We start from the raw sequence: 22,573 nt of genomic DNA on the forward strand, positions 1-22,573 counted from the left end.
CCTGAGCCGAAGCTCGGGATCAAAATCATATACATACCTTAAGGGAGCCCAGTGGCGTCGCTAGGGCCTTTGATCCAGAGCACCTCCCAGAACCTGTTGCCATGGTGCCCCGGATCGATTGAGCGGCAGGAGGGGGCACTGGGTGGAGCGGCAGGGGGAGTGGGCAGTTCAAAACTCACCTTCCGTTCGGAACGACGCGGGCACAGCTTCTATGTGCTGCCGACTTCCTCCCACCAGCGTCCGTCGCTTTGGTTACAGCGCCCCCTGTGATGATGCACAGAGGGCGCTGTTACCAATGCGAGCTACGCCGGAGGAGGAAGTCGGAAGGAGCTGGAGGCTGTGTCTGCGGCGATCGGAGGTGAGTTTGTGACTGCCGGCTCCCCCCCCCCCCCCGCCCCGTGCCCCCTCCTCCTTACTCCCGCCTCCCTGGGGGAAGCTACCTATCTAATCTATACTGGGGGAAGCTGCCTATCTGTGATGATTTGCTCAGCTGCCTGTGCAGGCAGGCAGCTTTTTGACCATTGTTTTGATTTGCATGCTGCAGGACTCTGGAAAGAAGAGCTTCTGTCAGTTTTGCAGCTTGTGCTTGCAGAGGAATTTGCATACGTTGTCATGCAAATTGCCTGGCCACATTCATTGGAGGCGTGTACTATAAGTACTATGTCTTTCCCACAATGCTTCGCTGTTCATAAGGATTTCGTCCTATGTAACACTCCTGGTGGGGTGTCAGCCTTGCTCTCTGTTTGAACATCAGCTTAGAGTAATTCCTGAATCTGCGCTAGGCAGATTTCCCTAGTGCAGTTAGGATTGTATTATCTGTATTGCCTGTTCTGTCTTGTCTTGCCTGTTGCCATTGTCCTGTCCCTATGGTGGTCGACAGGAAATGGTTCTGATCTCTGTTGTTGGAGTATAGCTGGTGCAGCGGTTGCTACCAGCTATCTCTTCTGTTCTGTCTCCTGGGATCGCGCTAGCTACTTTTCGCTAGCGCTGGGGATCCTTCTGTTCTGTCTCCTGGGATCGCACTAGCTACTTTTCGCTAGCGCTGGGGATCCTTCTGTTCTGTCTTCTGGGATCGCGCTAGCCACTTTTCGCTAGCGCTGGGGATCCTTCTGTTCTGCTACTCTGTACTTGGATCGCGCTAGCCACTTTTCGCTAGTGCTGTGGATCCTATCTCTCACTTGTCCCTGTTTTCGTGTGTCTGTCTACTACGCTTGCTGGAGGCTCGGTGAGGTAACCGTTAAGCAAGCGCTCGCGTCCTCTGTTTTATGTTTGTCTGTTAATGGTTAGTTAGGCGTGCTTGTCTCTATTGTGCTTATCACGTGGAGACCGCGCATAACCGCGTGCACTGTTGCGAATGAGTGCGGTGTTCGCGGTTAGCTAGCGTTTGTTATTTTCCGTATCTCCTCATTGTATTATTTGCGGTGCCTGTGCTAACCTCGTATTCTGTCCTGATCTGCCTTGTGTCTCGTCTGGCGATCGCACCTCTCGCGATCGCGTTCCTATTTCATATCTGCTGTTGTGTATGTGCGGTCGCGAGGTGGCGACTGGATTGGCGCACACACATACAACCTGTCCCTTTGCTCATTCTCATTCGCAATCGCCTCTCTTGCGATTGCGTTCTGCGTTTCGTACAATTCCTGTCTGGCATTTGTGGAGGTACAGAGGATTGGTTGCTCTGCACTCCCCAGCGCCATCTGCCGACAGGAATTTTCCCTCTACGGGTGCGTAGCACCTTTTGCTGGGTTCCTGCAAATTATACGCTTGTGGAGGATTTCCGCCGTGTCAGCGCACGCGTTGTGCGCTGATCACGGGGAAAGTTCCACAATTGTTACAGTATGAACAGCCCAACCCAAAACCCCAGTGTAGACGGAATTTCCGATTTGTACGATTTTGTCGAATATGGCTCTTGTACCTTTAAGAGATTTAAAAAACTTGAACCTGAATCAGCAGACAAATTTTTGTCTGAGTGTACGAAACTGTTAGCGAACCCTGAATTCCAATGCACCCCAGTGTCTACCTGGGCCCCCCAAATGGTTTACATTCTGTTGGGGGGCGAAATGTCAATGTGGGCTTATGATGTTTTAGATCATACCACCCTGAGTCAAAGACCCCTGGAATTCTTGGCCTTTTTAATTCACAATTGGCTGAGATTACCTCAATTACCATACCCCCTTAACGAGTTGTTGTCAGCAGCTCAATCAGCTGTTCCATCTACTCTTTCATCCATAAAGCAGCCATCCAAAGCCTCTAAGTCTAAACGTAAAAGATCTAGGAAGGCTTCCCAGCGGAAAGATCCGTTGCCCCTAGCAACCACAAATAAAGAGGTTATTTCTGTCAAGTCTGAAATGGGCAAAACCATGCAGTATGATAATGATGTTTATAATGCATCTGCTGATCAGTTTCCAGGTTTTTTGCCCCAATCCAAAGCTTATGTGGATCCTGCTATAGGTAGGATCGCACACTACATTAAAGCAGTTAAAAAATCTGTTCTTGTTCCTGAACTCCACCCCTATGGAGATTATTTGGATACTGGCCTGTTTGAACCCCCATTTGCTTCCTGGGATATTGGGGCCTTGCTGGAAGAATTCGATTTTGATTGGAAAGCCTTTTGCGATTTTTACATCGCAAAAAGCGAAGATGTCTTGAATGCTTGTCTCGATTCTATGTACCTTCTGATTGATTCCGATGAATGTGACAAGGATGATGTGGATCTGGTGATCTATGTATGGCAAACGATTTTGGATGAGTTGCACACACACCAACCAATTGATTCCAATAAAGAGACATCGTTGTCGGATGATTGTTCCTGCCTTTCTGGGGTAAAGCATGAGAGTCTTGACTTTGTGCAATCTGAAATGAATGAGTATGCCGCTGTGGTTGGTTCCTGTGCGAATCCTGAAGGATTCTCTCCTGACAGTGTGCAGTTTGAATCTGTGCAATCTGATGCCTGTTTCTCGGATATTCCTGCAGATTGTGATCGGCATGAGTCTGCCGGTTTCCTCAAGGATGTGTGGGATCCTTTGTCAGTTAGAAACAGATCTTTGAGATCTTCCGTCTGTGACCCTGCTATGGGGAAAATTTCTCGACTATGCAGCGTCAAAAGTAAAATTTTTATGCCTAATAAAGTTTATCCTGTTGATGTCGCCATTTCTTCTGCAAATGAGTCTCTGTCTCACCCTGTTCACACCTGTAAGGGCCCGTTGCCTGGGGACAGTTGCTCCAGCGTTTCGGTCCTAGATGCCTTGCTGTCTGCTCCGCAGATCGCGGAGGTTTGCGCTATAGAAGCGTCAGTTTCACAACCTAAAGTGAATTTTGATTCGCAGGTTTTGCGTTCTGATTCCTCGGATTCGACATTGTTAGCCGAATCTAAGAGTGAGACAGCGCTTCGGTTTTGCGAATCTGATGCTGAACCTTCTTTGCCTTGTTCAGAGACGCTTTCTCTGAATCTGCCCTGTACCATGAATAAAAACATGATCTCCACTTGCACTGACATTTGTGAGTCCCTTTCTTGTTTTGAGAAAAATGCTGATTCTGCACCCTGTACTCTGGATGAGTTAATATTGCCTTGTACAATGTCTCCTGCAGTGCCCCTAGAGGCTCGTCTAGGTATTGCTGCTATACTCACCTGTTTTTCTGCAGTTTTGGAGTTGCAAGCTAGTTTGACTGCTACGCAGAATTCGGGGTGCAGTGAGATTAAAGTTGGGGAGTCAGTGTGTGTTCTAGTAGATATTCCTGTACATTCCGCTCATGATGATGAGATCCAGTCTCAGTTTATAGTGGAACCTTCCCTGGGACATTTGCCCTGTCCACAAAATAAAGTTCTAGTTTTGCCCTGTAACATGGATAGTTCAGAATCCTTCTCAGAAAACTTGAAAAATTATGTTCCTGAAGTTTTGTCTGATGTTCTGGAGGTCTCCGAGTTCCTCCCAAAGGGAGCAGAACTTGTAGGAGATGTCTCCTGCCCCCCAAGTCCTTCTGAGGTGTTGCCCACTTCAGTAGGCATTGCTGTTGTGCTGACTACCTTTGCAGCTCTGGTGGAGCTTCACTCATATGTAGTCAATGATGATATTGCAGTCACAGAAATTTCTGAATTTGAGTCCGAGTCTTCTTTTGAAAGTCCAGTGCTTGAGACCATTGCTCGTGATGATTCTCTGCCCGGTCCTGGTTTTGGTTTCCTCGTGTCGGACTCTGAGGTTGGCAGTTCCCCGACATGTCCTGAGGTTTCTCCTGTGCTGGTGTACCCCAGTGTGCTCTGTGACCCAGAAAGCCCAAGTGTGCCTCGGTTACCAGCATACTCAGATGCTTCCTCGGTGGAGACATGCTCTGATATGGCCTGCCTGTTTGCATGCCCAGAAGTGGTCCCTGAAAGTCTTGATCTTGATGGGGGTCCTCGTAATTCTGAATCCGGAATTGTCATTGGTTCCATGGGGGTTTTTGGTAATTCTCCATGTGAGCCTGGTGATTCTTCTGCCCTCTTGGGATCTCTGTGGAGCTTCAAAAGGTTCTGGGAGATTCCGGGAGAAATTTTGCTTGGTACCCTGGATAAGATCAACGGTGGCTTTTGTGTTGTAAGGGACACTTCGAACAGGTATTGTGGCAGGTTTGGTATTTTCGGACGCTCCTTGGAAGGTGGTGGGTATTGTCTGGAGGGTGTCGATGGCTTCTTCTCTGGCGTTCACAGTCCTGATGGGTGTTATACTGAGACTGGTAGTACTGATGGGCATGTTTCGGTGGCTTCTGTTTCCGATGAGGTCGGTTTCGGGTGGACTGACTCTGGAATTGGACCTTGTCGGGCTGTCCTGACCTTCATGAGTCTTCAGTTTGAGTCTGTTGCTAATAGCAGTTTTGAGGGTCGTCTGGAATTCGACCCTGGAGGGGGGGGGGGGGGGGTACTGTGATGATTTGCTCAGCTGCCTGTGCAGGCAGGCAGCTTTTTGACCATTGTTTTGATTTGCATGCTGCAGGACTCTGGAAAGAAGAGCTTCTGTCAGTTTTGCAGCTTGTGCTTGCAGAGGAATTTGCATACGTTGTCATGCAAATTGCCTGGCCACATTCATTGGAGGCGTGTACTATAAGTACTATGTCTTTCCCACAATGCTTCGCTGTTCATAAGGATTTCGTCCTATGTAACACTCCTGGTGGGGTGTCAGCCTTGCTCTCTGTTTGAACATCAGCTTAGAGTAATTCCTGAATCTGCGCTAGGCAGATTTCCCTAGTGCAGTTAGGATTGTATTATCTGTATTGCCTGTTCTGTCTTGTCTTGCCTGTTGCCATTGTCCTGTCCCTATGGTGGTCGACAGGAAATGGTTCTGATCTCTGTTCTTGGAGTATAGCTGGTGCAGCGGTTGCTACCAGCTATCTCTTCTGTTCTGTCTCCTGGGATCGCGCTAGCTACTTTTCGCTAGCGCTGGGGATCCTTCTGTTCTGTCTCCTGGGATCGCACTAGCTACTTTTCGCTAGCGCTGGGGATCCTTCTGTTCTGTCTTCTGGGATCGCGCTAGCCACTTTTCGCTAGCGCTGGGGATCCTTCTGTTCTGCTACTCTGTACTTGGATCGCGCTAGCCACTTTTCGCTAGTGCTGTGGATCCTATCTCTCGCTTGTCCCTGTTTTCGTGTGTCTGTCTACTACGCTTGCTGGAGGCTCGGTGAGGTAACCGTTAAGCAAGCGCTCACGTCCTCTGTTTTATGTTTGTCTATTAATGGTTAGTTAGGCGTGCTTGTCTCCATTGTGCTTATCACGTGGAGACCGCGCATAACCGCGTGCACTGTTGCGAATGAGTGCGGTGTTCGCGGTTAGCTAGCGTTTGTTATTTTCCGTATCTCCTCATTGTATTATTTGCTGTGCCTGTGCTAACCTCGTATTCTTTCCTGATCTGCCTTGTGTCTCGTCTGGCGATCGCACCTCTCGCGATCGCGTTCCTATTTCATATCTGCTGTTGTGTGTGTGCGGTCGTGGGGTGGCGACTGGATTGGCGCACACACATACAACCTGTCCCTTTGCTCATTCTCATTCGCAATCGCCTCTCTTGCGATTGCGTTCTGCGTTTCGTACAATTCCTGTCTGGCATTTGTGGAGGTACAGAGGATTGGTTCCTCTGCACTCCCCAGCGCCATCTGCCGACAGGAATTTTCCCTCTACGGGTTGGGTTCCTGCAAATTATACGCTTGTGGAGAATTTCCGCCGTGTCAGCGCACGCGTTGTGCGCTGATCACGGGGAAAGTTCCACAATCGTTACACTATCTAACCTATAATGGCTGAAGCTGCCTATCTAGCCTAAACTGGGGGAAGCTACCTATCTAGCCTAAACTAGGGGAAGCTACCTATCTAATCAACACTGGGGGAAGCAACCTATCTAACCTACGCTGGGGGCAGCTACCTATCTAACCTACGCTGGGGACAGCTACCTATCTAACCTACGCTGTGGGAAGCTACCTATCTAACCTACGCTGTGGGAAGCTACCTATCTAACCTACGCTGTGGGAAGCTACCTATCTAACCTACGCTGTGGGAAGCTACCTATCTAACCTACGCTGTGGGAAGCTACCTATCTAACCTATACCAGCCAGCCGAAGACAAGACAGAAGCCAGGTGAGGGGCTTATATACAGTGGCTTACAAAAGTATTCGGCCCCCTTGAAGTTTTCCACATTTTGTCATATTACTGCCACAAACCTGAATCAATTCTATTGGAATTCCACGTGAAAGACCAATACAAAGTGGTGTACACGTGAGAAGCGGAACGAAAATCATACATGATTCCAAACATTTTCTACAAGTAAACAACTGCAAAGTGGGGTGTGCATAATTATTCAGCCCCCTTTGATCTGAGTGCAGTCAGTTGCCCATAGACATTGCCTGATGAGTGCTAATGACTAAATAGAGTGCACCAGTGTGTAATCTAATGTCAGTACAAATACAGCTGCTCTGTGACGGCCTCAGAGGTTGTCTAAGAGAGTATTGGGAGCAACAACACCATGAAGTCCAAAGAACACACCAGACAGGCCAGGGATCAAGTTATTGAGAGATTTAAAGCAGGCTTAGGCTACAAAAAGATTTCCAAAGCCTTGAACATCCCACAGAGCACTGTTCAAGCGATCATTCAGAAATGGAAGGAGTATGACACAACTGTAAACCTACCAAGACAAGGCCGTCCACCTAAACTCACAGTCTGAACAAGGAGAGCACTGATCAGAAATGCAGTCAAGAGGCCTATGGTGACTCTGGACGAGCTGCAGAGATCTACAGCTCAGAAGGGGGAATCTGTCCATAGGGCAACTATTAGTCGTGCACTGCACAAAGTTGGCCTTTATGGAAGAGTGGCAAGAAGAAAGCCATTGTTAACAGAAAAGCATAAGAAGTCCCATTTCCAGTTTGCCACAAGCCATGTGGGGGACACAGCAAACATGTGGAAGAAGGTGCTCTGATCAGATGAGACGAAAATGGAACTTTTTGGCCAAAATTCTAAACGCTATGTGTGGCGGAAAACTAACACTGCACATCACTCTGAACACACCATCCTCACTGTCAAATATGGTGGTGGCAGCATCATGCTCTGGGGGTGCTTCTCTTCAGCAGGGACAGGGAAGCTGGTCAGAGTTGATGGGAAGATGGATGAAACCAAATACAGGGCAAACCTCTTGGAGTCTGCAAAAGACTTGAGACTGGGGCGGAGGTTCACCTTCCAGCAGGACAACGACCCTAAACATAAAGCCAGGGCAACAATGGAATGGTTTAAAACAAAACATATCCATGTGTTACAATGGCCCAGTCAAAGTCCAGATCTAAATCCAATAGAAAATCTGTGGCAAGATCTGAAAACTGCTGTTCACAAATGCTATCCATCTAATCTGACTGAGCTGGAGCTGTTTTGCAAAGAAGAATGGGCAAGGATTTCAGTCTCTAGATTTGCAAAGCTGGTAGAGACATGCCCTAAAAGACTGGGTGCTGTAATTGCAGCAAAAGGTGGTTCTACAAAGTATTGACACCCCACTTTGCAGTTATTTATTTATAAAAAATGTTTGGAATCATGTATGATTTTCATTCCACTTCTCACGTGTACACCACTTTGTATTGGTCTTTCACGTGGAATTCCAATACAATTGATTCATGTTTGTGGCAGTAATATAACAAAATGTGAAAAACTTCAAGAGGGCCGAATACTTTTACAAGCCACTGTATGTGGAATGCTGCTTATTGAATGTTTAAGTTACACCACTGCGCCATAGGTTCATGCACATTTGGCTCCACCTTTGACCATGCCCACTTTATGCGGCATAACCCGGACCATTTTTTGCCGCAGCGCGCACATTACCTCTTGGTGCCCAGGGGTGCCCCAGATCTCACAGGAACCTAGAAACGCCCCTATGGGAGCATCAGGATCCTATTGAGGCTTCCTTCACTGATCTGAAGCCCCCCGTTGCTGAGCGCGGCCCCCTCCACATCTGGACATCTGAAGGTGGGCAATTTTCAGGGGCTAGCTGGGCACAGGGGGTACAGAGAGCGGCAAGCACGGCACACAGAGGCATGTCCTGCACATGGGAACATGCCCCTGTGTACCCTTTTTAGAAAAAAAAATGCTGCGGTACTCTTTAAAGTGAACCAGAGACGAAGCACCCTCATGTATTTTACCACATATATCAGTGGGAACATTAGAGAAAACACCTACCTTGCTCTCTGTTTCATTCTTCACTGTTCAGCCTGCTTCTAATCAGCCCTGATAAAATCCCCGACTGAGCATTCAGTCTGGCATTGCTCAGGAATCATTATAGCTGAGTCTGTCTTCTCTGATATCTTTTCAAGCTCAAGCCTGCCCCCTTCTGGCTCTGCTCAGGAATCATTATAGCTGAGTCATTATAGCAAAGCCAAACTGAATGCTTAGTCTGGGATTTTATCAGGGCTGATAACAAGCAAGCTGAACAGTGAAGAATGAAACAGAGAGCAGGGTAGGTGTATTCTCTAATGTTCCCACTGATATATATGTTAACATACATGAGGGTGCTTCATCTCTGGTTCACTTTAAAGAAAAACATTTCTTTGTTACAGCTCAGAATCAGAATCAGAATCAGACTTTATTCGCCAGGTGCGACGGAAGTCGTACTCGGAATTATTTGTGGTTCACATGGCATGGCAAGTACAAAGACAGGCAACTGATACACTGGCAGGCAAGACAGACATTAACAGTTGTGCAAAAGTACATAGACATTTACCAGCACCCAGCAATACGAGCAAGCCTGAGAGGCCCGCGTAGTGTAAAATTAGTTCAAAAAGTATCAAAACATCAAAAGTTTCAAAAGCTGGCTGTGTGGCCATATTGACCCGTGTGGTGTGAGCATCAGTGAGTGACTGACCAGTATCGTTCCCTCAGGTGGGTGCTACCCTAGTTTAGCACCCGGACTGCTTGGGGGAAGAAGGAGTTCCTGCGCCTGGTAGTTTTGGATCGGATAGTTCTATACCGGCGACCCGACGGGAGGAGATCAAAGTAGCGGCTGCCAGGGTGGGAGGGGTCGAGAGCGATCCTGGTGGCCCTCGTCTTCATTCTAGTAGCGTGGAGGAGATCGAGAGGTGGCAGCGGAGATCCGATTATCCGCTCTGCATCATTAATGACTCTCTGCAGCTTGTACCTGTCACTGGCTGTCGCGCTGGCATACCAGACAATGACTGAAGAGCAGAGGACTCAATGGTTGCAGTGTAGAAGCTGGTCAGCAGCTCCCGCGGCATGCCAAATTTTTTCAGTTGGCGCAGGAAGAACAACCTCTGTTGTGATTTCTTTAGAATTTTGGTAGTGTTCTGCTCCCATTTCAGGTCGTTGGAGAGGGTTGTGCCAAGGAAGCGCACAGATGATACCCTAGAGACTTCGGTATCACCTATGAGGACTGGTTTGAGGGGAGGAGGGTGCCTCCTAAAATCAACTATCAGCTCAACAGTCTTTGCTGCGTTGAGCACTAGGTTGTTGTCCTTGCACCAATTGCAGATTCGCTCAACCTCTCTGCGGTACTCGTGCTCTCCATTTTTGCTGATCATGCCGATGATGGTAGTGTCATCTGCAAATTTGATGACCTTCACGGAGCCAGCGGTAGAGGTGCAGTTATTGGTGTACAGGGAGAACAGGAGAGGAGACAGTACACATCCTTGCGGAGCACCAGTATTGGTGATTCTTATGCTGGAGGAGCAGTTGCCGAGCTTGACCAGTTGCGTTATCTCTGACAGGAAGTCCTTGATCCATGTACAGAGAGTGGAGTCAACCCCAAGCTGCGCCAGGTTGTCGAGGAGGATGTCAGGGCAGATCGTATTGAATGCTGAGCTAAAGTCCAGGAACAGGATCCTAGCGTAAGAGTCAGGTCTGTCCAGGTGCTCTGTGATGTATGACAGGCTGATGTTGATGGCATCCTCGACAGACCTGTTGGCCCTATATGCGAATTGGTGCGGGTCATGAAGGGTGTTGGTGGAGTTCTTGAGATGGGCAAGGACCAGTCTTTCTAGAATCTTCATGATGTTGGAAGTGAGGGCCACAGGTCTAAAGTTGTTAAGGTCCGAGCTGCCCGGCTTTTTTGGCGACTGGTATAATTGTTGACCTCTTGATACAAGTCCTGCAATAAATCTACAGTGTTTCTACTTTTTGTTTCCATGGACACAGACATCCATGGCAGGCAGCTGACACAGCTGAGGGATCAAATTACAACCTGTTCTTAGTCCAGATAAAGGGGAAGTAGACAAGCTAAACTCTCTAAATATATAAAGGGTGCATTTCTATATTGTTTCCTTCTGTCCTGTGCATGCGTATAGGTCCACTTCAAGCAATACCAGTTGCCTGGCTAACCTGCTGGTCCTCTGCCTCTTATGCTGGGAATACACGGGTCCACCCGGCGGCTCGATAAGCCGCCAGATCGACCCCCGCCGCCGTCCAGATCGATTCCCGCTCGTCCCCGCGGGCGCTTGCTTATCTCTTGCTCGATTCCCTGCTATTGTCCGCCCGTGGGGATCGAGTGGGGAATCTATCCGGCGGGTCATCGGACCTGTCGGATATTATCAGTTGAGCCATCAGCGGCTCGATTGATAAGCCTGCCTCGACCCCGTGTATGCTCAGCATAATACTTCTAGCCATTGACCCTGAACAAGCATATACAGATCAGGTATTTCTGACATTGGGCTCTATTCACAAAGAGCCAAAATTACCGCAAAATGTTACCGCTAAATTTCCGCTAGCAGTAAACCCCGCATTTTTTCAGCATTCACTAACATTTTCCGCATGTTTTCCGCATGCAGTAAAAAAGATGTGAAAACAGCCATTATTCATGCGGTAAAAAGGTCGCATGAAAAAGTGTTTAAAAAAAAAATGTTAAAGTCCAGCAAGCACAGCCCATAAGCCTCCAGACTTCATTAAAGTCAATGGGATGCAGAATATATCAGCTACTACTTGTAGGTGATAAAAAAAGCGGTAAATAGCGACGAAATGATGCGCCTGAACAGTTTTGAGAATTGATTTTTTTTGCCGAAAATACCGACTTTTGCGGAAATTTTTCCGCATGAATCCCGCACTTTTTCCGCATGCAGAGAAAACATGCGGAAACCTTTGTGAATGTAAACTTGCCGATGTTTTGGTCGCAAACTTCCCGCATGTACTTTACCGCATGCGGGAAGTCATTAAGAATAGAGCCCATTATTGACAGATCGGTCAAGATTAGCAGCATGCTTGTTTCTTGTGTTATTCCAACACTACCACAGCCAAAAAGATCAGCAAGGCAGTAGAAGTAGGGTGTATCTGGGCTATAGCACAAAAGGAAAACTGGACTGTAATTTAAATTATAAATAATAACACATAATAAATAAGATCCAATTTAAATTAAGAAAAACATATAATTCACTAATGAGCATATAATTTTTACACTGCAACAGGCAACAAAACCAAACAAAACAAATGCGTTGTGTGCAAAACATCAATACTATGGTATTAACAGCAATCAAACAATGCCATCTAGCTAGTCTCCCCAAACACACACTCACAACACGCCTGCAGCAACGTCATGACGTAAGGATACGTGGCTGTGATTGGCCACGCATGTGGTCGCCTGTGAAGTGACGTGAGAGTATTGGGGCGTTGAGCTATGCTGCGTGTCTGCAGGTGACTGCTGGAAGGTGGTAATTGCGTACGGGAAGGTAAGGCTGGAAAGTGTGGGGACCACATGTGTATGCGGGTGCATGGAGGGTAGCCGGGTGCTGCTGGCCACGTGACCTGTGAAGAGCGTAACGCGGGACCGTTATATCCGCAGAGCGCGGGAAGCTGCAGCAGCAAGCAGTGTTGTCATTAGGCTGCGGGGAATAGTAATACGTGGCCTGAGGGGTGCCTGGCTTGCGGCTGCTTTAGTTGTATCCGGGTGGCAGAGTGACTAGAGCGAGAGGTGTTTGCGGAATACTGCCAGGGCTGGGGTAGCATGCAGTAGTTTATTACCACCCATCCCCTAGGGCGCCATACTCGAATGTTTGCTAGTCTACTGCTTCCCAAATCCAAGGCTGTGCTAATGATTTTGGAGGTGTTCCTGTGTGGTTTACACAAGATGTAATAGATTACGCAGTGCATGCTAAAGAAAGCCATACATTGATTATGGCACTGCTTTATAATAATCAAGCTCGATATACTTTGATCCCTGCACTCAGTAGCATTTGTATGCTATTTTGATGGGTATGCTGAAATGTTGGTACACCTACTTTTATGTCCTATGTATGCTTATATACATTTAGGTACTTTGCATTGTAGCTAAATGTGTGTTATTTATTTTATCCTGCTCTCTGAAGCAGGATAGCATTCAGCCTTTACTGCTGGGCAGGTATGCAGGTCACCCTGTAAACTTGTTCACAAAAAAGCACTCATGCTTTCCTATGGGTCTGCTCACACACCTGTTGCATTGTTGTCCCTTGCAGTCTGCAATGGACAAACCCAACTTCTACAACAGGGGACTGTCTTGCTATGTAATGAAAGGCATGCATCAGCACTAGCGTTACAACGGACCCTATCTTTACCTGGAGCTGTACTGCAGAATTGTATAATACAGATGAGTTCCTGACCTGGTATAATTTAAACTGAGGCAGAGGTCATACACTTGGAGTCTCCCTGCATTCCGAATTAGACCAGCTGTTAACGGAGCAGTGCTTTTCAGCACTGCTAGATTTGGGCGCAGCCGGCACCACCATAGACTAGAAATCACATCTATAGCGCACTCAGTGAGTAACGTCGGCGCCATCAGAAGATGGAGCTGAAGTTGCTTAAAAAACACAATAATTCCCCACTATCCATGGCGGCCTGGAGGGGTAATAGTAATAAACACTGCCCGGACTTTTGCAGAAGCAGGATCAGCCATATACGGGCTGTATCCTGCGCCCAAGTCTACCGCCGCCGATTTCAACTGTAAGCGCTGTTAAAGCCCATGTTAACCTGCTGGGCGGTCTGGACGAGCTCAGCTCGTCCAGTACCGCCGGAGCCTGCCGCTCAGGCCCTGCTGGGCCGATTTGGCTGAAATAAAAAGCAGCACACGCAGCCGGCACTTTGCCAGCCGCGTGTGCTGCCTGATCGCCGCCGCTCTGCGGCGATCCGCCGCGAGCAGCGGCGAAAGAGGGTCCCCCCAGCCGCCTGAGCCCAGCGTAGCCGGAACAAAAAGTTCCGGCCAGCGCTAAGGGCTGGATCGGAGGCGGCTGACGTCAGGACGTCGGCTGACGTCGATGACGTCACTCCGCTCGTCGCTATGGCGACGATGTAAGCAAAACAAGGAAGGCCGCTCATTGCGGCCTTCCTTGTTTATTCTGGGCGCCGGAGGCGATCGGAAGAACGCCTCCGGAGCGCCCTCTAGTGGGCTTTCATGCAGCCAACTTTCAGTTGGCTGCATGAAATAGTTTTTTTTTATTAAAAAAAAACCCTCCCGCAGCCTGCCTGGCGATCTTAATAGAACGCCAGGCAGGTTAATCAATGGGCTAGGTCACAATAAGGCCTGGTGCACACCAAAAACCGCTAGCAGATCCGCAAAATCCTAGCAGATTTTGAAACGCTTTTTCTTATTTTTCTGCAGCGTTTCAGCTAGCGTTTTGCGGTTTTGTGTAGCGGTTTTGGTATAGTAGATTTCATGTATTGTTACAGTAAAGCTGTTACTGAACAGCTACTGTAACAAAAAACGCCTGGCAAACCGCTCTGAAGTGCCGTTTTTCAGAGCGGTTTGCGGTTTTCCTATACTTAACATTGAGGCAGAAACGCATCCGCAATCCAAAATCTGCAGCAGCCCGGGAGTATGCGTTTCTGCAAAACGCCTCCCACTCTGGTGTGCACCAGCCCATTGAAATACATTACCCTAGCGGATCCGCACCCGCAAGCAGATCGCAAACCGCAGCGGAAACGCTCCGGTGTGCACTAGGCCTTAGTGTGGTTCCCGCATTCGGGGAGAAAAATCTTGTTGTATGCCTTATATCACTCACTGTGTGCATTTCTTATTACTTACAGTCATCGGATAATGTAGTGTGTGTATAAGACCATGCTGAGGTCACGTAAGGGAAAATATATAAAATGAACTTCCCCATAAGGGAGGTTTATATCAGATTGGGACGTTGGAGGGGGTGATCGTCCTTAATTACTTATGGGGTCTGGGCTGCCCCTCTGACCCCAACCCCTCCCCCAAATATTTCCCTATGGCCTCAGTATGCTGAAAAACTGAAGCTTTTTCCCTATACACTGCTATGGAGCAACTGAACAGTTAAAATATATCAGTTTTAAGCGTATAGTGTAACATATCAGTTGCAACTAAATGGAAAACTGATGTGCAGGCCAGGTGAAGGTAATGTCCATTTTACCTTTGGCTCAGTTCACGTTATATGCTTTTTAACTGAAAGCTTTTTTTTACTATGCTTTGCTATGGAACAACTGATCAGTTAAAATGTATCAGTTTTTCAGTATACAGCGTAAATGAGGTTTATCGCACTATGGCCTCAATTCACTAAGCTTTATCAAACACTTTATCGAACGTTTGATATTTTACCTCATAAGTAAAATCTAATTTTGAATTCAGTAAGGTGTTATAGATTTATCTAATGTTTTATCGATAAAATGTTCAATAAATATATAACACCTTAGTGAATTCAAAATTAGATTTTACCCATGAGGTAAATTATCAAACGTTTGATAAAGTGTTTGATAAAGCTTAGTGAATTGAGGCCACTATGCTGCAAATTTGTTTTTTTTTAACTGATCATTATTTGTTCCGTAGCAGCAGCAAGCTGTTGTGCTGGGAATACACCATACGTTTTTCGACAGATAGATGGTTCGATAGATAATTTCCAACATGTCTGATCTTATTTTCCTTAGTTTTTCTGATTGATTTCTTATAGAAGTGAATGGAAATAGAAAAGAGAATCGAGTGGAAATTGAGCGGATAAACGAATTGAAAATCGATCGGATGGAAAATCGACGAAAAAAAACGCATCGTGTATTCCCAGCATTAGCCTGCAGCGGCTGCATGCTGCCGTCCTCAGCCGAGTGGCAGCCAATTGCCTTAAACCCCGCCCCCCTCCCCTCCCTGCATATGCGTCTGTACAGCCTCGTCCCAGTGATGTCTCCCAGGGATCTGGTCCAGATCCCTGATAGGTGGTGTATTGCAGTGCAGAGTAATCCCTATTACAAAGCGGCCATTACACCGCATTGCTGTGAACGTGGCCCTAAGCCTAATAAACACATCCAATTTTACAACCTCATCCAGTATGAGGGCCAACAGATTTTGAATACCATAGGCTTGTGTCCTAAGTTGAATGTGTGTATCGGGCTTAAGGCTACATTCACAGTCGAAGGGGGATGTAACAACCACATTGTAAGGTGGAACAGCACACTGCAATGCAACACCTATGCGACATTCTTAATGCAGCTGGTGCAGGCTAACGGCATGCTGCTTTGTGCTAGGTACACACGATACAATTTTCTGACAGATTAACTGTCCGATCGACTATTTCCTACAGGTCCGATATAATTTCCGATCAATTTTCAATTCACTTCCATTCTATGGATTGGAAATCAGATCGGACCTGTTGGAAATAGTCAAAAACTGTATAGTGTTTACCTAGCATCAAAGGGAAGGGGATCATGAAATAAATGTTCGCCTCCATATTCCTCTAAGGCAGGGGTCTCAAACTCAATTTACCCGGGGGCCGCAGGAGGCAAAGTCAGGATGAGGCTGGGCCGCATAAGGGAGTTCACGTGTCCCCGCCGCAAAACGAGGGCTGCAGAGCCCCCAAATCGCCCCGGGGGCAATCCGCCGGCATTTCCTGGAAGGGGCAGAGCTTTCAGCTTCAGCTCTGCCCCTCCTGACGTCAATCGCGGAGGATCGCCGCCTCTGCCCGCCCACTCTAAACATAAAAAAAAAATTGGGAAAATAGGAAAAAATGCCCGGAATCTTCATACAGCCATATTACGGCTGTATAGCGATCCCTGGCCAAAGCGCTGCGGCTGCGTATGGACCCCCTGGAAACTCTGTCAGGAAATGTATTGCTCTTTCTTTTGATACATGTAAAATTACACTACCGTTAGGCTTGCTACTAAAAGTGACATTTACCGCATTTAAAAGTATACTATTTTCCTTCGAAACTTTAAAATCGATTTTCTCAAGAACTATAAGGTCTTTTTGAAAAATAGTTTTTTCCTCTTATTCCTAATGATCTCCTTAACATATTCTGCAAATTTAGGGTTTCTAGCATTTAAGGTGGATTTGCTATTAACCATTAAAGTCGGCGGGTTTTTAAATGTGTATTTTTTTCCTTTGCAACTTTAAAATCGATTTTCTCAAAAACTATAAGGCCGATTTGAAAATTTTTTTTTTCCTCTTGTAGCCACTGGGGGCCCCTACAAGCTCTGGGGCCCTGGGGCCACAAAATATTGTATCGCGGGCCGCAAATGGCCCGCGGGCCGCGAGTTTGAGACCCCTGCTCTAAGGCGTGTAAACATGCATAGTTCATGTCAGCTGTAATGATTGTTGCTTGATTCTTAGGATAATACTGTGGTGAAAGAGCGCTATTTAGACATACTACAGGTGTGACTGAATTTCTCCCTAGTCCAATCAGGAGGCCAATTGAGGATTGCAGGACCATTAATTACTTCTCTGTTTAAGTTGTTAAAACTCAGAAGGGGAATAATGTAGTATTTAACACCGTTAGGAATTTCAGCAGCTTGTCCTGTGCCGTCATTTGACTTATCCTGCGCTTAACTGACCGGCAGCGAATACATACATACTTAGAGAGGGCTGGGGCAAGCAGTGGGAGAAAAACATAATCCTGGCAGCAGTCGCCTTGGGAAGAGAAGGAGATCACAGCAAAAAAAGATAGGTAGCAGCACAGATTAAATGACCTGTGCTTTTGGGTAAATTGAGGTGCTTTCAAGAACTCTAAGCACATCTTTTTTTAATGTTGAGGAAGAGTAGGCCTGCACACGCTACATCAGTGGTGTTAAACTCAATCACGTTAAGGGCCAAAACCTAGTCAAAGTTGTGGACCAAGTTGTTTATAAACATTTAACTTTTATTGGCTCAAACTAAGTGGTGTAACTATAGCAACAGTGAAGGTCCTGCTCCCCCCCCCCCCCCCCCCTTCTGCAGAGTAGTGCAGTGGAGCAGTGATGCTTTGAGACTCTCCTGATCTTCCTGAAAGCTACACATCCTATCCTGCATACCTCTGGCTCTTAAATGCATGTCACATGATCGGAAGCTGGAGGTATAGAAGCATAGAGCGTGCAGCTGCTGGGCAGTGCAGTAAAGACCCAACACATTCCTGGAGGAGGTAAATATTACACTGCTCCTCTATTCTACTCTGCAATGGTGGAGATGGTGTGTGGGGGTAGGGGGGTGTGTATGTATGTGTATCATTAGCCCCATGCTAATTATACAGGGGTGTCCTGTGGGTTTTTGGACCACAAATACTGTCACCGGTGTGCTGATCCTTTACTGCTTACAATGTTGCACATTTGAAGCTCTTGACAGCTGTATTTGGCCCACAGGCCTTGAGCTTAACACCTGTGCGCTAGTTTAAACTTAGCTGAGGCAGCCAATAATGACTACAGCAGCTTCTGGCCTGCCGAAGGTTTATTTATTTATTTTTATTTTTTTGCCCGCTCTCCCCATCTGCCATGTAATGTCACACCTGCGCCACATTTTTACAATATACCCCTGAGGACACCCCCTCCCCCCCGTATTGAAACAGACTCTGCATCTAAAAAGCATATACCTAGCGATGTTGCCAGAGGGGTCAGGCAACATCAGTCTGGTGTGTGTACGCCCATTAACTGGAAAGATCCCTAAAGCCAGATTATTGAAATTAGACAGTTAGGATTTCAAGCTTACTTACCATTCAGAGAATGCAGTTTAAAACAACTTGCAGTGCTTTACATGGAACTTATTTTATGTTCGCATATGCATTATTTTAAAACATGTTTTTTTTTCTTTTCAGGTCTGTACGGATTTCTGCAGGACCAGATATTGCTGGCAGTTGAGCAATGGATGTCTTACAAAATCAACTGGACTGTAATCGTTGTCCTTTTCATGGCAGTGACTATAAGAGTACACAGATTCACATGGGAACCATTCACCCGGAGTTCTGTGAAGAAATTGATACTGGTGGCTTAGGAAAATTGGTGTTTTACCAAAAAAGTGCAAGATTGTTCCACTGTCACAAATGCTTTTTCACAAGCAAAATGTTTGCCAATGTGTATAATCATATATTAGATCGGCATGCTCTGCCCATCAAGTGGAACAGTGAAACAAAGCCTGTGGAGCCTAAGTCAGAACCAGTGTCAGATATTGAATCTGATAAGAATGATTCAGAAAGTGTAGCAAGTGAAGATGATAAATATGTGGATGAACACAATGAGAACAAGGTGACTGATCCTGTAAAGAGTGAAGAAAATGATACGCTCACTTCTTGGCCTGAGAAACCACCAAGTCGGGATAACCATGATAATTCTGACAGTGATTTTAAAAGTAGCAGCATAGAGAAGGCTAGTGAGATATCCACAGAGACAAAAGACAAAGAATCTAGTAGTGATCCAGATTTACCAGATTCTGAATCCAGCAGCAGCAGTAGCAGCAGTAACATACAAAAAGCAAGCTTTGTGAAGGTTAAAGGTGTCAAAGAGTTTTCTGATAATGAAACCTCTTCACCATCAAAGGACGTGCCTGAGTTTTCTGATGATGAAGATGAAGAACCTGCTCTACCGGGTGGAATTCCTCATTTTTCAGAAGATGATGAAGTTGTTCCTGAGGCAAAAGATGAGGAAGAGTCCTCAGATGACGATGCTTTGCCTGGCCCTATCGGAGGGATTGAGGACATTTCCGAGGATGAGATAGCACCTGAAGAAAAGCCGACAGGCAACATGTCTGAAGATGAAGTGGTTCCAGCTCAGTCCAAAGAGCTGGAAAGTTCTTCAGAGGATGAAGAACCTGTATCTACCATTTGCAAAGACATTGAGTTCTCTGAGGATGAAGAAGATGAGGTTCCAGTTATACCAAAAGACATTATGGACTTTTCTGAGGATGAGGAAGAAGAGTCTGCTAATATACCTAAGAATGCAATGGATTTTTCTGATGAAGAAGAAACTGCAAATGCAACAAAAAATATAATGGAGTTTTCTGAAGAGGAGGATACTACAAATGTATCAAAGCATATAATGGAATTTTCTGAAGAAGGTACATCAGGTTTGTCAAAGGATATAATGGAATTTTCTGAAGATGAGGAGGATACCCCAGCAATTTCAAAATGCATTATGGAGTTTTCAGATGAAGATGATGTTTTGCCCCAGTCAAAAAATATGCCCAAGTACTTAGAAGGTAATTCCACTCCCACGCAATCAAAAGACTCAGACTATGCAGAAGATGTTCATGCTTCAGCTTTAAAAGGATCATCACCATTTTCAGATGATGATGAAACTCCTGATGAGAGTACAACAGATCACAAGACTTTTGCGAGTACCCCAGGAAATCTAAATACCCCTCCCCAGGTACCTGGAGTTCTTCATGTATCAGAGTTTAAAGGTACACCATGGTCCAAGGATAGACTTGAGACAATAAACACTAGTGATATATCGCCAGCATTGCATGACACCAGTGAGGCTTCAGATGATAAAGATGGCTTTCTCAAAGAGGAAGAAATATTGAAACATGTTAAACGGGTAAAAGGCAGGTTTCATTGTCTGCTATGTGATTGCCGACCTTTAAAAAGAGGGCCAATTCTCCATCACTTAATCACCAGGCATAATATGCCAAGTCCATTTGTCTGCAAAACTTGTGGAAAAACATTTGTCATGGAGACACACTTGAAGAACCATCTTGCGTCACATTTTAAAGGTCTGTATAAGTGTCACAGATGTAATTTTCAGACTGACCATGCAAGAGGCTTCAAAAAACATCAAACGCACTGTGAAAACCGCCACAAAGAGGAGGCCATGAAACCAGTTTTGGACTTTCAAGATATTCATGAGGATGTTAGCGAGGAAGATTAACTTGTCTAAATTTCACATTGTAAGGGGACTTTGTTTTAAAGGATATTCAAGGTAAAAAAAAAGTGCCCCAAAAAGAGTATATGCTTACATCCGGAATAATATCCACTCCTGTGTTGCATGGTCCGTTTCCCCCTGCGAAGCTCCGTTCATCCACCACCTGTCCCGTATTAGGCACTGACTAGTGGTTGGGACCTCTGAAGTGGATATTATAAGACTCAAGCATGCACAGTTTGCCCCTTGTGGCTGCTCTATCTGCGCTCCAGTGCTGTGAGCACACACTGCGCCATAGGGAAGCCACTGGCAGTGCAAAGCGGCTACAATGGACAAATTGTGCATGTTTTCTTGCTCGGTAGCCTTGTGGAGAGGAAATACAACGCAGCACAGGAGTGGCTAATGTTCTGGATGTAAACACATAATCTTTTTGGAGTTTTGTGTGTGTGTTTTTTTTTTTTTTTTCTATCCCTGATGTCCTTTAAAGCACACCTGAACTAAGAGAGATATAAAGGCTGACATATATTTTCTTTTTAAAAATGCAGATTGCCTGTAGTAAATAAATATGGCAGTCGTGTTTTCCTTCACAGTTCAAGTATCCTTCAAACAAAATGACTGTAAATAGCCTTGTGTAACTGCCTCTGTGACTACCAGTCCAGAAGCTGAAAGAAAAATGGAAACCTATTTAATTTCACTGTTCTTGGCATCACTGTTGGTGTGCGTCACTGACCTTCCCAGTATGGATCTTAGAAATCAGAATTAAATAATTCTGTTTGATAGAAAATGTAGTTCCCTGGTACGCAGAGAAGTGTCAGATTATTAATAGTACAAAAAGGGGAAAAAAGCATGCCATGAAAATAAGAAAATTGTGTTTTATATTAAGTTCCCTATTTTGATGGCATTTTTGTGTTATTTTTCAAGAGTTCTGTGTAGTCTCAAGCAGGTGAGGTACCTGACACAGAGCTTCTCATTGATTTGGTGATGACCATTAATGTGATCTTCTCTGAATGAGTTGTGTATTGTAGCACTGCAGCTCTTATGCACATGAACAAGTATGTACATTTTGTGATGCTTTTTAGCGCAGTGTCAGATGTCTACCGTTGTTGGTGCAGTATTTTTTTTTTACAATTTATATTTTTTTTGGGGGGGGGGGGGGGGTAAAGTACCCCACACTTCACTGTGGGGTATTGCTGGATTTTATTTTTTTAAGCAAAAGCTTAATTGTACATAATGTCTGCCAATAGTGATTGTCATAAAGTTGCATAATTTAGTGATGCATTTTGTATTGTGTTGTGAACTTATATTTCTCCTACTCTCCCAATAAAGAATGCAGATATTTTTTACATTAATGCACCAGATTGCATTGAGGTAGATATTTTATAGTTAGTAAACGTGTGTGGGTATGTTTAAAATGGCATTTCATTATTAGGATTCCTTTAATAAAAATGTACATCAACAAAATGTCTCTGGAGCAAACCTAGAGCACTCCCAACTTTTCTCAACGGCACATTCCCAAGAAAAAAGACAACATAACCTATTTCAGGCTTGTTGTAGTGGTCATGTGATGCTTCTGAATTCTTTCTGCTGATCTAAGAAACTGTTTCCTATGTAAATTTAGACATATAGCAGTCTATTCAAAAACCTGCTAAAATGCAGTCTATATAACAGTTTTTAAGATTACCATTTGCTACTTGCCCTGATGCCACCTGTCTCTAGTATAGGAAATTGGGAGGAGTCACACCATATGTGACATTGGCAGAAATAACCTGACAGAGGGTTTTATATTCCCTGCCATATCCAAAAATGTAAAAAAGTTTGGCATAACGTTCAATCAGTATAACTGTTTTCTGCCATAAATTATTCTGTTCCACATTTCATCTGGTTTTCTAAAGCCTGAGGGTAGATTCACACTGAGGAGCTCCAAAATTGTCCACAAATTTCTCACACTGGTTGGATACCAAGGTCATCCATATGCCAAAATATGAGCAACTGTAGCAGAATAGAAAATGTAGGAAGAATGCACACAATAGGGTCGATTCATAAAGCATTACCGCATTCAGCAATGCAGAAAACAGCTGA

At 45.6% G+C, this 22,573-nt stretch overlaps 1 protein-coding gene across 1 annotated transcript; it reads left to right on the forward strand.

Annotated features, from left to right (window-relative positions):
- Positions 1-12,048: 12,048 nt before the first annotated feature.
- On the forward strand, positions 12,049-21,645 carry CHAMP1 (chromosome alignment maintaining phosphoprotein 1). The gene is made up of 2 exons (XM_068268229.1): positions 12,049-12,153; positions 18,457-21,645. Exon 2 carries the CDS (start codon positions 18,503-18,505, stop codon positions 20,501-20,503), a length of 2,001 nt encoding a protein of 666 aa, XP_068124330.1. The 5' UTR covers positions 12,049-12,153; positions 18,457-18,502; the 3' UTR covers positions 20,504-21,645.
- The last annotated feature ends 928 nt before the right edge of the window (positions 21,646-22,573 follow it).

Source organism: Hyperolius riggenbachi, chromosome 2 (genome assembly GCF_040937935.1).
Source record: "Hyperolius riggenbachi isolate aHypRig1 chromosome 2, aHypRig1.pri, whole genome shotgun sequence".
Lineage (NCBI taxonomy): Eukaryota > Metazoa > Chordata > Amphibia > Anura > Hyperoliidae > Hyperolius > Hyperolius riggenbachi.

Coding starts and splice junctions, on each gene's coding strand:
- CHAMP1 (XM_068268229.1), top strand. CDS start 18,503: ATGGATGTCTTACAAAATCAACTGGACTGTAATCGTTGTCCTTTTCAT.